The sequence below is a fragment of the Crocuta crocuta genome, unplaced genomic scaffold (assembly GCF_008692635.1).
Source record: "Crocuta crocuta isolate KB4526 unplaced genomic scaffold, BGI_CrCroc_1.0 scaffold176, whole genome shotgun sequence".
NCBI lineage: Eukaryota > Metazoa > Chordata > Mammalia > Carnivora > Hyaenidae > Crocuta > Crocuta crocuta.
This window is the reverse complement of record NW_027531905.1, coordinates 842689-859420: the sequence shown is the minus strand read 5'-3', so window position 1 is coordinate 859420 and position 16732 is coordinate 842689. Positions and strand designations below refer to the sequence as shown.

The window sequence follows — 16732 nt, the reverse complement described above, 5'->3', positions numbered from 1 at the left end:
GTAGTACTAGGTCTCCATTCAAAGATTTACATAGAGTTGTTAAATGGCTAGTTGTAAATTTGGGTCTGGAAAGCAGATGGAAAAATGGGGGTAGGCAGATTTTTTAATATTTCTAAGCATGGATGGGATATCTCTAGTTAATGAGTTAATGCCAAATAGCTACTTCCAGAATACTCTGAAGAATCTTAGTAAGACAAAGTATGTCAATCAAATGCAAGATATTTAATGCGTGAATCACCTTGTCATCTGGCTGGTAATCTGCAATAGTTCCTCTGACATAATGAACCAACGAGTCGATCAGTCCATCACACCTTCTCATCACTTTCCTCCCATCGGGGCCTGCTGAACTCATGTTTCTACCAGGAAAAACAAACAAAACACCTTAAGACTTAATCTGCATATCTAACAGGACTTTGTTTCAAAGCTTTATTTGACTCATGCTTCTTCCAAGTGTTTAGAAAACTGAAATATTTGTAAAAACATGGCAGATACTTTCTGGGGTCAATTAATTATCAATTTCCCAATGGTTGTCAAATACGGACACAACTTTTAACTATCTTCATATAACATGTCGTCACGTCAATAAAAGCTTTCTGTCTACTTCACTCTAAGCGCCAAGGTCATAGCATCATTTACTTCATCTTCAATCCATTTTTGAGAGGGTAGATATGAGACAAACATTTTGCAAGTAAAAAAACAAGTGGCACATTAGATATAGTATAGAAGATGTCCAAGTCCCAACCTGTTCTGTGTCTTAATTCTAAGTAACTTAAAGTTACTTAAATTCTCTAGGCCTCAAATTCCTCATTTGTAAAGACATGATGTTGGACTATATTATTTTAGGGTTTTGTAGGTTTCAGTATAAATAATTATTGACAAATATCAACCCAGATGTTCTTAAAGGTGATGATGATTCAATAGCTAAAATGGCAGACAGATGTGACAAAAGTGCGAAGTTCCACAGTAAGACCTAAGTCAAAAGCATGACCTATAAATACTTTTGCACTTCGTCTATTTCTAATTTTGCTAGGCCATGACATCTTTCTATAAACAGTAACTATATCTACCAGTGGAGGTTGCTTCCTTATAGAGAACTGAAATGTATCAAATACAGCAAAGTAATTTATTTGGGGATCATATTTCAAATTCAGATCACGTTCATATTCTAGTATTATTTTTACTATATTCCTTTGGGTTAAGGTTTTCTTCTTAGGACTAATTATTAAAAAAATTGAATTCCCCCCAATGTAACACCTGTGTCAACAAAAATGGCACAAAAGCAGCATCTTCACGTTCTTTGAATTTTGACAATCACCCTTAATTATTCCCTTTGGCTAACTTTAATTGCTAAGAACTAGTCCTGTAAAATTTACCAGGCCCATTCTTTTTACTGGTAGGTAGAACATTCAAAGGATATTCAAAACTTTTTATTTATAATGTCTGTCATTCTGAACATCAAAAAAAAAAAAAAAAACCAATTCTGAGAACTTTTGGGGTATTCTTCACTTTTAAAATAATAGGTTGTGGGGTGCCCAGGGGTCTCAGTTAGTTGAGCATCTGGCTCTTGGTTTTGGCTCAGGTTATAATCTCAAGATTTTGTGGGCTTGAGTCCTGCATCAGGTTCTGCGCTGGAAGTGAGGAAGCCAGCTTGGGATTCTCTCGGTCTACCCCTCTCTCTGCCCCTCCCCCACTCATGCATCTCTGTGTTTCTCAAAATAAATAAACTTAAAATAAAATATTGCACCAAGTGATTTCAAAAGCCTTTCTTTCCCCAAACTGCTTTCAATACATACTGTCAAAGAACAAATGTGCCCAGCATTGTATCAAGAACTAATGGGAACAAGAAAACGGCACACACAGCCTTGTATCCTGCTCTTGTGAAGATCAAATCTAGAGGACAAAATCAATGATGCAAGACTGTTTTTAACCTGCAAAAATGCAATTTCATGATTCAACCTAACAGTTGAGGAGAGAGACTAATACATATAAAACTAAGGATATGCTAACAATTTAATGGTTGCTGGATTGATACAATGAATTTTTAATTTTAACAAAATCCCTTCTGTGACTTTGGTTTTCATTTGACTATTCTAATTAAAGATTCATGTCCTTAATCTTTACTGCATCTGAAAAACTGACACTTTATCCATTGAATAAAAGAAAATTCATGGGTTCATAAAGTTAAGTCAAACAATTTTTACTGTAGTTTTTTCACCAAGAAATGATTATTTGAACCAAGATCCTGTATCTATTCTTTGAAGAAGCTTGACAGAAACTGAAAAAGCATCTTTTCAGTCATCTTATTTTATACCTGGAGAAACTGAGGTCCACTGAGTTTAAGTTGCTTGATGACAGCACAGTAGTGGTAAAGTCAGGATAGGAGAGCTGTTCCTTATTCTCCTCCCTGGGGCGGCTCCGGAACAGAGCACACCTCATCTAACATTCATTCACCGCAATTTGGTTAGCAAATACCCTATGTCCCCCAACTGCGAGACAATGCTATCACATGTTTGAAAGCTTCCCTTTGACCTTTCCAACCTCTGGCTTGGAGAAATAGCTGGAGTTTAAAACTGCTTTGACAAATCAAAAGGTTTCTCACTAGCTAAAGCCACTACACATCTTGCAGATGGATGACTTAACTTTGTTAAACTTCAGGGCGTTTATTTTGGGTGAGAAAAGTGATTCAGTTTGGCAGGACTGCCAGTTCTCACACACACACACACACACACACACACACACACACACACAAACTGTTGTCTTGTAGTTTGGTATTATCCAGACTCTGCTTGCTTGAAAGGGGACTTATCAGGGTTTTCTGGCAGTTGATACCTTTGTTGACAGAAAGTACACGGAACCTCACTGCTTCAGCTATTTGCTCCTGCGTATCAAAAATAGTTGCTACCTTACTTAACAACCCAGGAGTGTGAACGATAAGGGTGGATTATTTTATAGCACTATATCCATGAATAGAAGTCACTAGTCAGAAGGGAATTTGTTATTGCACCACTCTGAAAATAAGTAGTAATTATTAAAATGATAGATCTATCATAAGTACTAAAATATGTTTTTCAACACCTAGTATTTAAGTTTGTGGGAATTCAAGAATTACACCATGGTAATCTTAGGCAGAATGGAAGCTTTTACAATGTGTCTCCTGAATCCTAAGAAATATTTACTTATCACTGTTCCTTACATGTGGCCCAATGGAAGCTTAACATGAAAAAAATCCCAAAGTTATACACGGAACAATATCAACTATCAGTTTATCAAAACAAAAATCCTATTGAAAAGTAAAAGAGAACGAGCAAACACACTACTCATTAAAAATTGATTATCAGAGTTACCTATGAATATATGAGAAATGTTTCATTTAGTGACTATGGTGTTAACTCGATTAAATGATGGGTTTACTTTCTCTGGTATAATCTAGCCAAAGTCTAAGTATATGGGCAACGTCTAGGAAGCTGAAATCGCATGTTGTCGGTACACTGAAATTTAAAAACCAGGTCCTTGGGCTGGGTGTTTGAGGCTGGTGGCCCAGGCCTCCGGAGACAGGAGAGGTAGGGAATATAAAGTCGTCGCACCAAGGCAGGACTGTTTTGGAGCTCTTCACCTTCACTGAGCCAAAATGGATGGATACCCATTTGATTGGTTGCTTGTGCTGGATATTAAGAAGAATTTTTCTGGTAATGTGACTTGTAATGGGTGGGGAAAAAACAGAATCTGAACTTCTGTACTTCTCTGAACAAAACCTTACATATTTAGGAGGATTCAGGTGTTTTATCTAAAAACGAATCAGTGATTCATGACTCTCTCTGGGACCACTTATCTCCCACATTCCTGAGTGTCATAATGAAAGGGAGAAAAGAAAACCAAACACTCAGGACCTTGCCAGAATTAAAAGAAGAATGGTATGTCTTTGTTAAGATTAATGATGGGGTGACTAAACCTTCAATTCATATGAACCAAAGAATGGACAATGTCAAATGATAAAAATAACTGCAATTTAATGTGTGTGACAGATACAGTAGGTATTATATAAATATTATGATCTGTAATTTTCACAAAATTCCCCCAAATCATGGCATGGTAAAATCTCATTTGGAATCCTGACCTGTGTGACTCCTGTTTAAAATCAGAATTATCTGCTTCTAATAGGATTTTTACTGACCCTTCCAGAAAGTTATCTGTGTGTGGGTGGGGGCAGGCATGCTGTTACAGCTACTTTGCCAGCACTGAAACAAAGTTTGTTACAGCACAGAATGTTCAAAGCTCTCTGGGTGTATGGTCAACTAGCTAGGGGAAATGAACATTGTATGTTAACTATACTGAAATTAAAATTATAGAAATTAAAAAAAAATAAAAGACTATAATTACTTACCAGATAAGAGAATGGCAGACAATAATATGGTTAAAGTCAATCTTTTCTTTTTTCTTTGTTTACTTATTTACTTATTTGAGACAGAGAGAAAGAGAGAGAGTGTGCGCGTGCGCATCTGTGCATGTGTGCACAAAAGTCGGGGAGGGGTAGAGACAGAAGGAGAGAAAGAAAATCCCAAGTAGGCTCTGCAGTGCAGAACATGATGTGGGGCTGGGCTTAAACTCACAAACCAAGAGATCATGGCCTGAGCCCAAGTCAGCCTCTTAACTGTCTGAGCCACTCAGGTGCCCCAAAGTGAATCTTTTCAAGATTCTTCATAACAAGTAATTTCTAAGAGGCAGAGATTTTTTTTTAAAGTATTTTAAAAATGTTTATTTACTTTTGAAAGAGAGAGAGAGCGGGCGGGGTGGAGGGGCAGAGAAAGAAGGAGACACAGAATCTGCAGCAGGCTCCACCTCACGAACCATGAGATCATGACCTGAGCCAAAGTTGGACACTTAACTGATGGAGCCACCCAGGCACCAACACCCTCTTTTATTAATGGGGCAGTGTCTACTGATTATAGGTGAGGTTTTCAATGAACACACAGTTTACATGTGTATCACATGCAAGACCTACTGCCTATGGGACCAGTCTTCAAGGTCTAACCAGCATACTGAAATAGTGATCACCTCAATGGTTTAATGGTGTTGGTTCACATTCACCAAGAATTGTGGGATTTCTAATGTTATGTATCATAAACTGTGCAGTAAGGCCCCAGTCCACTAAGTGCTTAGTCAGAGTCCATTCTAAGACCCAAAAGGCACTTGATAAGAGATGGGTGGATAAGGAGGCGTCCTTCTTCCTCTTGTTATTTGAGATTTAGGTCTGGGCTTTTGTTTATCTCTCAGCTGATGTATATCAAACAGTTGAGCCTTGTCTGCGATTAAACCAGAGAGAGTGGCAGAGGCAGCCTGTTATTGTACAGAACAAAAGGGGAGCCTCATTTGAACTGGCAGAGGGACAAAAACTCTTTGCCAAGAGAAGGGCTGGTCTGTTACCCTGAAGGCAACATCAGTTCCTGAAGGTATCTGCAAACATCAGCCAAAGTCAACTGTTTGGTCTGCAAACAGAAGCATCATTGGGAAGTAGAACAAAGCTCTCCCACCTACTCATCTTGTTCCTTCCAGGACGAGGAAGGTAACCAAACAAAGATATGTCAGCATCTATTACACATCAAGAAACCAGAAGGTAGAGGAGGAGCAAAATCTGTCCTTAAAAATCCTTTAGTTTTGCTTTCCTGTATTTTCCAGGTCATCCAAAAATATTCTAAACAGCCAATGCAGACAGTAAGAATCTGGTTGGCAGGTTAACAGTTATTTCTTTTGGATTTAGCTAGCTGTTCAAGATAGAATGCCAAATTACATTTCAAATCAATTATCAACAGCAAACTAATTTTTAAAATATGCCCAAAAGCCACTGGAATTTGAGTAGACACTCTGGACACCTAGAGGAGACATCTGGGATACCACACTAGGATTGATAAAGGTGCTTAAGACCTAGAGTAAAATCATATGATGCTCAGACAGTCTGTATCTCCAAAACAGGCATAGATTTTAACCACAGGATAGCAACCAAGTTATCAGCTGCCTTATCCAAATACAGCAACACACTCATTTTTGTTTATAATGATGAATTACAAACTTTTTAATAGTAGTTCTGACTATGATGAGAGTTTCTCTGACAAAGAGAAATATCATATAATTACTGAGAAGTACAATTTTTAATCTGGGCCTATCTGCTACGGGCATGGATAGGATAGTGGAAAATTTAGTCTGAAGAACTGAGTCCTTTGCAAGGATTGTAGTTGTGCTGTCTGACAATTCTAATGCGACATATACTCTTAAGAACACTAGGTTTAGGGAGATCAGAGAGGGGTGAGAGCANAGAGCCCGACGCGGGGCTTGAACCCACGAACCGTGAGATCATGACCTAAGCGAAAGTTGGACGCTTAACCGTCTAAGCCACCCAGGCGCCCCTATTGTTGAGAGATTTCAAACCAATGATCTAAAATCTCCAAGATTTAGCTTATAAAACAATCGTTTTTTAAAATCCAAATTGTATATACCCATTTATTTTTTAAAAGTTTATTTTTGAGACAGAGAGTATGAGCAGAGGAGGGGTAGAGAGGGAGAGGGAGAGAATTCCAAGCAGGCTTCACGCTGTCAGCACCCAGCCTGACCTTGAACCCATGAATGGTGAGATCACAACCTGAGCCAAAATCAAGAGTCGGATGCTCAACTGACTGAGCCACCCAGGCATCTCTTACATATCTATTTAAATACAACTTATACCTTTTAAATTTATGTGGAAAAATTTACAAAATAATTTACTCCATTAAGCTACACATTTGTTTGTATATTATTGGGGAGCAAAAATTCCTGTCCCCTTTGAGGTTCTTCCAGCTGGACTAAAAATCAAATTGACATGACACAGATTTAGAGGAGAAAATCAAATGGTGTATGTAGAGAGAAGCCACACAGTCATGGAAATTCCAAAGACAGGCAAAGTGAGGCATACGTGTCATTGTGAACTAAGGAGAAGAGGGTAGAGATCTGAGACTTTAGAGGAAAGGAATGTAATTCACAGAGCGAAATGAAGAGCAGATGTTTGATAATTTGGTGTTTATCCTGCCATACAGATGGGTCACTCAGATAAAATGTATCTCTGTTAGAACCCTTATTTTGGAAAGACCCCTAATTTGAGTATTCTAAGTAGTTAACAAAGGGGCAAAAGTTTCTCAAGAGCCCACAGGGTCTTCATTGCTTTCAGCTCAAAATAATCTTCATGTCAAAGTGGCGCATCTTAGGGTAGCCTATCCTTGACCCCCACAAAATCTAAAATACATAACATTTACAATGCAATTACAACTGATAGTATGACATTGCTAGAAATAATGCCAATTCCATTATATATGGTGTATGGGAGTAAATATTGCCACCTCAAGAAATGTCTCTCTGACCTACTGTTTTAAGCTGGTTATTTTTAAGAAGCAGCAAAAACAGGAGTAGCTCTGCAAGCCAAGTGGAAGTTACCTTTTTGAAAGAGACATTTACATTTGTAAAGGAAATCTCCATTTGTGAAGGTGTCTCCTAGCTATACCACCATGAGGGGGAATACTCTAAATCTCTAAAAAATTATCAATGGAGAAAGCATGGACTTAAAACTGCAGAACAGACTTATTATTGTTTACTGTGCTTTGCCTGGTAACCTCCCCTGACGCCCTCCCCCAACATCTTCTTTGTCTCTGGCTGAAGATGACATTTAAGGTCATGGCCTTTCCTCAGTTTTCCTGAGTTTCTCCCATGTATACAGAAGATATACATTTTATTAATCTTTTGTTTGACTTTCTCTTGCTAATCTGTCTCAAGTCAATTTGATTATTAGACCAGTCAGAAGAATCTTGAAGGGTACAGAAAAAGTTTTCCTCTCCACCAACAGACTTCAATATTGCTTATGTTTACACACTGAATGTAAAGAGTTTAAATAAGTAATCAAATAACCGTGTTTGATGCTGATGATTCAATTGTCTTTATATTTCTGGAAAAACCACTTTGTAGGTCGAATTACGTGGATACTTCTATCAGGTTTTGGTACTGTTTACACTATCTTCTAGTTTTATATTAAATTATTTTCCATAAATAAAGAACTCCATTTAAACTACAGTTTTAAAATGTAGTTCTGGCTTGCTTTGGATCTATAGTCTCACACACATAAAAAAACTTATTTGATAATCATGGAAATTAGATCCTAATTTAAATATCTTCTTAATTATTTAAGTAATCATCTGGCATTATGCATACAGCTAGACCAAATAAATCCTTTTCTGTCATCCCTTTTCATCCAAAGGGATGAAGGAGCACAAGGAAATAGAATGAAAACATATAATTAAGGAAATGCAGATTCAAAGACGTTCTGAAGTTTGATATTCGGATATGTACAAAATGAAATTCAGTTACACGATATTTTTTTTATACTGAACAAGATAGATGTATTTGAATATATTATATTTTTACATAGAGATATTCTTTCTCCAGAGTAGCTGCTGACAGTTAGTACCCACACCCCATGACATTACTCTCAACTGTGCAGCTAATTAGGACACAAGACTGATAGTTACAGTTTTCCTTTTTAAGGTAGTTTGCTTTCTCTGACCATCAAATCCACCCCAGTTAGATTTACAGTGATAAGTGACAATGAAAATTTCTTTTTTAAGACAATTATAAATTTTAGTCTACATAATTATATTATTCATTCATCAAAACACATTTGCATGATATGTGGAGAAAATGAAGTTTAAGTAACTTGCAAGGTAAACGTAGTATCAATTGCTTTTTTTTTTTTTAATGTTTTATTTATTTCTAGGACAGAGAGAGAGACAGCATGAGCAGGGGAGGGTCAGAGAGAGAGGGAGTGACAGACTCTGAAACAGGCTCGAGGCTCTGAGCTGGCAGTCAGCACAGAGCCCGACACGGGGCTCGAACCCACGAACCGCGAGATCATGACCTGGGCAAAAGTCGGACGCTTAACCGACTAAGCCACCCGGGCGCCCCTCGTATCAATTGCTTTTGTTCTTTAACTGGCACGAAATAAAATAAGAAAAATCATCCTAAACAAAATGGCAAAATTCTAGGTGGCCTTCAATTATGGAGATAAGATTAAGGTGCCAATTTTATAAGCCTTTCTCAATATGACCATATTGAAAAATGACAGAGATGAACCAGTAACAGAATGAGGAGCTGAAGACAGCGAGGGACATTCAAACACCTACTCATCCTTTAAAAGCTCCTTAAAAGTAACTCTCCAGTTAACTTTTCCCAACCATTAGGCAACATCAGTTAGGTAACTCAATGCCTCCAGAACAGTCTTTCATACCTTTTACACTTCTTACCAAATGGTCTATGACTTCTCTCTTCGGGTGCCTGTCTCTCCTACTAAAACTGCAGTTCCTCCAGGGCAAAGATAGATCTCATTTCCCTTTGAAATTTCAGAAATTTAAACAGTGCTCTGAATATAGCAGGCGTTCAAGGAATAAATACAGTGATGGTTAAGAGGAAGAGGTAAGACAGATCAAGTGGTAAAATGCCAAGAAAGCTGGACTAGTTTCCTTTCTCAAATTTCTGATAACTGGTTCTGTACTTGTGGGAGAGTCATTGTCCACTTAATTTCTTCAAGACTGAAGAAGGAGACTGCTATCAGAGGTTGCCAGGAGATGTTTGTATTTGACCCCAAGTGTCTTCCAGAAGTTTGAATCTCATTGCTCTCGGAATAAGCATTTCCCCCCATTCTCTACTCTGACAGCTTCTGCCTTTCCATATGGTCTTACATCTGTCCATGATAAATTCAACATGAAGTCTGGAAGCATTCTAATTTCTGACCTCTAAGTTATTTCCACCCCTTCTCCTTTAAGAGAACAAAGACTGAGGAAAGAAAGGAAAGAAGGAAGGAGGGGAAGAAAGAAGCCAGGAGAACAATATGGAGGAATGGAGAAACAGTGATAAATCTTTGGAAGAAATTTCAAACCTCCCCTGATAATAACCATTGGTTTTATTTGTCACATCCAAAGATTTTCCAAAAGTGTGCCAATCAAGGAGGTGGAACATACAGATTTGACAGCCATGTCACATCAATTCCTAAGAAGTTACCCATACTAAATAGGAAAGCAGGGGCTCATCACAAAGAGTGTGCCTGTAGGAGGGGTGTTAAGTCAAAGAAGGCAGCTAATGCTTTTTGGTAATTTACAATTCTGATTGTCACATAAGTCTTTCAGAATCTGAACTATCTGGCAGAGAATCCTACTGATTTCAATAAATTGTCGGATATTTTAACTGTTACACATCTCGCCCTAATAAAAGTAATTTGAAAAAAAGAATGGGGCATTTTAGCATGTTTTCTCCATTCAAAAAAAAATGCTGAAGCTTTGGAATACCTTCCAAGAAAACAAAGGAATTGTTTTCTTCTTTGAAAAGGGATATGTATAGAAAAAAATATGCTTATACCCTAATTATCCACATTTTGATGGTAATTAACAGAAATTCAGATCCAGTCACGTGCTGGTAAATGTTTATTCGACATTCAGCTTCCTAGGGGCAAGGGAGTGGGGAGAACTCAGACTTGTAGCATTTGCCAATTTCTGTGGTGTAAATACTCCTGCTGTGGCTGATTTCAAGTTACCAACACACGGCCACTGACTGTGGAGTTACTAAGAGATGCTGACAATTGCTTTTGCTGGCTCTAGCCCAAGGTAGAGGGTACAATTTTATGTCTCCTCGCCTAACTCAGATTTTACTACTCATTAGGCTAGCGTAATATTGTTTAAGAGAAAAATTGAAACTTGCAGGAACATATTGTTTTCCTCATTGCAAAATCTGTATCACCTTTCAGTGAGTAACTTGTCATGAAGAGTATGTAATTCTAAAGGGACCTAAAGAAAGCACCATGTTCCGTGGAAAAAGCTGCTGCAAGCAGATGCTAATCCTGTAGACAAATGATCTGATACCTGACAAGTATGCTGTACCTGACCGTGTGTGTCTTTCCAAAGGATAAACTCTGCATGTGCTCCTACGTGAATGCAATCTCACTGTAACGGCTCCAGGTGGACAGAGCCACTGCACAAGTTCATTAACAAAGCAATTATCTTACTTGCAGAGCAGATTCATTCTAGGCCGTTGTTAAATGCAGACCAAGGGGAGTCCTCAAAACTGATCTCAGTGTCCAGTTAGTAAAGGGAAAAAAGTCACTGGTGCATGCAGTTTTTCTCCAAAGTAGACTGGAAAAATTTAGCTACACTACCCTGAGTCAACCACAGTGCCAGGGAACTGCTCATGCTGCCAATTCATTTGGCTCTTATACCCACTGGGGGACAGAATACCTCAAATAAACTTGCAGCAATTAAGATATTTGCTAACATTTATGACCTTCTTACTCAGCTTTGATTCACACTTGTTAGAACCAGTCAACACCTGTTTTAAAATCTTTTTAGAGAAGCTGTGGTTGAAAATAAGCAACTAGTCAGCAGACATTTCTATTGTCATGGAAACTGAGGCTATTGGATTGCAGGTTCCCTAGAGGTCTTTTCTTACGTTCTGAGCAGTTGTCCTAACACATGTCCTGGAGGCTTTTATACTCATTGTGATATCTACCCTGATTTGCTTACAATGCCAACTCCTCTCATAGAAATTTTTCTCATTTCTTAGGCTTCATCCTTTGTATCTTCTCCATTTATAAGAAATGCAGTGTTCAACTTGCACAGAACTTCTAAAACAAAAACAAGGAGACATGGAGACAGTACCCTTAAGACTTGAAAGTGACTTTGGGGCACCTGGGTGGCTCAGTCGGTTAAGCGTCCGGCTTTGGCTCAGGTCATGAGCTCACGATTTGTGGGTTCAAGCATCACGTCAGGCTCTGTGCTGACAGCCAGCTCAGAGCCTGGAGCCTGCTTCGGATTCTGTATCTCCCCCNCCCCCCCCCCGCCCCTCCCCTGCTCACATTGTCTGTCTCTTTCTCAGAAATAAAGAAAAAGAACCATTAAAGACTTAAAAGTGACTTTACATTGGCCTACCTACTGCTGTGAGGTTGCATGACTGTGAAGGGCAGAGGTTTTATCCACATGAGCACAGTCTGCAGAAATGTGACAAACATTAATGTACTCATGTATAAATGTATTTGGCTTTGGAGACAGCTTTCCTGAATCTGAATTCCAGCTTGTCTCTTACTAGTTGTCTGATGCTGGGAAAAAAAATCATGAATCTGTTTAAAATGGTTTCCTATTGATAGGGGTGCATTCAGCTATCACATCTTCTGGAAAATGTGTATCAACCAGGGCACTGCTACACTAAGACCATGTAAGTCTTTTATTCATCATTCATAAGGGGAAACTACACAAAGAAATTTGTAACTCACATTTTTGTCCTTATATTATTCACATTATTAAAACATCTTCTCAATATACCTTTCCTGTTGATATTATAATTATTCTTTTTCACACAGAATATCATATTTCTATCCTCCCCCACTAGCTAATCTTGCTTACAGAGGAAAAAAAAATTATCTCCTTAACGTGACCTTCAAGGCCCCCACAATCTGGCCTTAGCAACTTCTGTTTGATCAGTTCCCATTACAAATTTGATACTCTTGTCAGACTTGATTATTCACTCAGTTCTTCATGTATTTTCATTTGCTCATTCATTTATTTATTTTTAATTTTTTAATTTATTTCTGAGATAGAGACAGCATGAGCAGGGGAGGGTCAGAGAGAGAGAGGGAAACACAGAATATGAAACAGGCTCCAGGCTCTGAGCTGTCAGCACAGAGCCCGATGCGGGGCTCGAACCCACGAACCGTGAGATCATGACCTGAGCTGAAGTTGGACGCTTAACTGACTGAGCCACCCAGGCACCCCACATTCATTTATTTTTTTTATTCACATACTTTATACTTGCTTACTATACGTCAGAAACTGTGAAGTGTCAGGAATTAAATAGAATGTGTAGGCTTGTTTGCATTTGTTGAGAAATGAGCCCAACATGCAAAAGAAGAAGAGGAAGCAAAGAAAAGATATAGATTTTTAAAAAGAGTGAGGGGCACCTGGGTGGGTGGCTCAGTCCATCAAGCGTCTGACTCTTAATCTCAGGTCAGATATGATCTCACGGATCCAGTCCCCCGTTGGGCTGTGTGCTCGCAGAGGAGCCTGCTTGGGATTCTTTTCCTTTCTCTCTGCCCCTCCCCTATTTCTGTTCTCTCTCTCTCTCTCTCTGTCTCTCACAATAAATAAATAAATAAACTTAAAAAAAAAAAAAAAGAGTCCCAGGGATGCTGAATTTCTGTCCTAGTCCTTGAGGTCATGGTTACTAGTGCACTTTCTTCACTTCCACAAGTGACTGTCAACATCTCATCCACATGAGCCAATGAATCCTTATTTGGCTTGAGCAAGTTGATCTGTCATCTTGAGTTGAAAAGGTCCTGATACATCTGCTACTGTAAGAATTCTGATGTCCAGAGCCAGGCAAGGGGAGCTACAGAGAAATTCTAAGATGCAAAATGTTTTAATTTCTAAGTGTTTATTTTCTACTTCGAGAGAGAGAGAGAGATGGAGAGATGGAGAGAGAGAGAGAGAGAGAGAGGGAGAGAGAGAGAGAATCCCAAGCAGGTTCCATGGTCAGTGCAGAGCCCAATGTGGGGTTCGATCCTGCCAACTGTGAGCTCATAACCTGAGCCAAAATCAAGACTCGGATGCTTAACCACCCGAGTGGTCCCCAAGTGTCCCCAAAATGTTTTAAAATAGAACAAAATGGGTTATTAGATCAAAAGTGCAATAAAAAAGCAGTTCTAGTGAACTGTACAGAAGACGGATTCAGACAGATCATTTAGGCCCCTCTTCTGCTGTTGAACAATTTAGTCCTTAGTCCTTAGAGAATTTCTGACTATTGAAATAATCCACCAAGGCCTAGATCACTTGGCACCTCTTCTATAGTGTCTTTCAGATCCCAGTCAGCTGGCATGAATCGTCCTTTGTTCTGTATTCCTGTAGCACTTTGCTTGTACTTCTGATACCATGGCATCAAAATCACCTGGAAGGCTTGTCAAAACTAGATCTCTGGGCCCCACCCTCAGAGTTTTTGATTCAGAAGGCCTGGGTGGGAACCAGGTGATGTGGACGCTAATGCTCCGGGGGCCCACTGCTCTGACATAGAATTCACAGTAGCTGTGTTCTAGTGCTCTTAATCCTCTGCATACCCGCTAGGTTAAAAGTTCCCTAAGGATCTTCTTATTCATCTCAGTAGCTAACATAATGCTTTACACAAAACCGGTATTTGATATGCATTCCTGTGTGGTTAACTATGGAGGTAAGATAAACATTTTACCATAATAAATTCTCTCCGTTACCATTTAGATTCCCTCAAAAGTGAACTGTAAGTAGAGAAAAGAAGAAAAGGCAGAATATGTCCTGACCTCTCATGGGCTACCTAATTTTGATTACATCTTCTATCTGATTTCTTTTAATCCTTGCATGTAAAGCACAATGATTATTTTCAAATAGGAGAAAGCTTGAGATACATGATTTTGGAGACGTTAAAACTAGTATTTTTCTTTCTCCTGCACGTGTTTCTATTTCCTTTTGATTTAGTGAGCATCTGACAGCCCAAAGGAGAAAACAATTCAAGCAGTTTTTCATTCCACTATTCAGAAATGCTGCTCAAACTAACTTCTTTTGTAGCTGTTCTTATGGTATAAGATTTGTTGCCTTATACCTACTTCAAAACACCTAGCAATAAATTTGACCAAGTAGGTGAAAGACCTGTATACTAACAATAAGACATTGATAAAAACAAACTGAAGACACAAATGAAAAGATATACCATCTCATGAATTGCAAGAATATTGTTAAAATGTCCATTCTACCCAAGGTAATCTAAGAATTCAATGCAATTCCTAACAGATTTTCAATGGCATTTTTCACAGAAATAGAACAAACAATTCTACAATTTGTATGAAATCACATAAGATCCCAAATAGCCAGAGAAATCTTGAGAAAGAAGAGCAAAGCTGGAGGCATTACTTTCCCTGATTTCAAACTATGTTACAAAGCTATATTAATCAAAATAGCATGTGGTACTGGCATAAAAACAGACACATAAGTCATTGAGACAGAATAAAGAGCCCAGAAATAACCTTGAGCATACACAGTCCATTAATTTGCAACAAGAAGTGAAGAATACTTAGGGAAAGTGGTGAAAGAAGAAAGGAAAAAGGAAAGTCTTTTCAATAAATGATGTTGGATAGCTACATGCAAAAGAATGAAACTGTGGACAACTCTCGCACACCATACACAAAAATTAGCTCAAAATGAACTGAAAGCTTGAATATAAGGCCTGAATCCATAAAATCATAAAACCAAAAAACACAGGCAGTAAGCTCCTTGACATCAGTCCTGACAATTAATTTTTGGATTTGACACCAAAAGAAAAGGCAACAAAAGCAAAAATAAACAAGTGGCATGATATCATACCAAAAAGCTTCTTCACAGTAAAGAAAATCATCAACAAAATAAAAAGGCAACCTATGGAATGGGGAGAAAAGATCTGCAAATCATATATTTGATAAGGGGTTGATATCCAAATATATAAAGAACTTAACAACTCAATAGTAAAAACAATTTGATTAAACAATGGTCAGTTAAAAAAATTAAAAAATAAAAAAGGGGGCACTTGGGTGGCTAAGTTGGTTAAGCATCCGACTTCAGCTCTGGTCATGATCTCACAGCTTGTGGGTTTGAGCCCCACATTGGGCTCTGTACTGACAGCTCAGAGCCTGGAGCCTGCTTTGGATTCTATGTCTCCTTCTCTCTCTGCCCCTCCCCCACTTGTGCTCTGTCTCTTAAAAAAATGGTGGTAAAAAAAATTTTTTTTAAAATAGGCAGAAGATCTGAATAGACACTTTTCCAAAAAAGACACAGAGAAGGCCAATAGGCACACGAAAAAGTGCTCGTTATTAATCACAAATCAAAATGAAATATCACCTCATACTTGTCACAATGGCTATCATCAAAAAGACAAGAAATAAAAGTGTTGGTGAGGATATGGAGAAGAGGCAAACCTTGTGCAGCGCTGGTGGGAATTTAAGTTGGCACAAACATAGAAAACATTATGGAGTTTCCTCAAAAAATTAAAACACAGAACTACCATATGATCCAGCAATTTTGCCTCTGGGTATTTATCCAAAGAAAATGAAAACACTAACTCGAAAAGTTATATGCACCCCCATGTTCACTGAAGCACTATTCATAATAGCCAAGAAATGGAAACAATCTAAGTGTCTACTGACAAATGAATGGATAAAGATAATCTGGTGTATATATATGTGGAAGATTATTCAGCAACAATAAAGAATGAAATATTGCCCCTGGAAACATTACAGATGAATTGTGAGAGCCTTATGCTAAGCAAAGTAAGTCAGAGAAAGACAAATAGTGTATGATCTCACTTATAAAAGGAATCTAAAAGAAACAAAACAAAAACAAAAACCAAGTTCATAGGGGCTCCTGGCTGGCTCAGTTGGTAGAACATGCGATCCTTGATCTTGGGGTACTGAGTTTAAGCCCCACGTTGGGTGAAGAGATTACTTTTAAAACAAAACAAAACAAAACAAGCTGACAGATACAGAGTACAGACTGGGAGGTTGCCAGAGGCAGAGAGGTGGGTAAAATGGGTGTAGGTGGAAAAGTTACAAACTTCCAGTTATAAAATAAATAAGCCCAAGGAAAACCATACTGTAAATAAATTTTCATATGCCATAAATAAATAAACAAGTCAG

General features: G+C 38.3%; 1 protein-coding gene across 1 annotated transcript in view; it reads right to left on the bottom strand.

Moving 5' to 3' along the window:
* Positions 1-16732, bottom strand: part of PKP2 (plakophilin 2) — a 79510-nt gene that overhangs the window by 17431 nt on the left and 45347 nt on the right. Inside the window, exon 6 of the mRNA XM_077774526.1 lies at positions 239-356. Coding sequence (XP_077630652.1) covers positions 239-356 — 118 coding nt within the window. The remainder of the gene's footprint in view (positions 1-238; positions 357-16732) is intronic.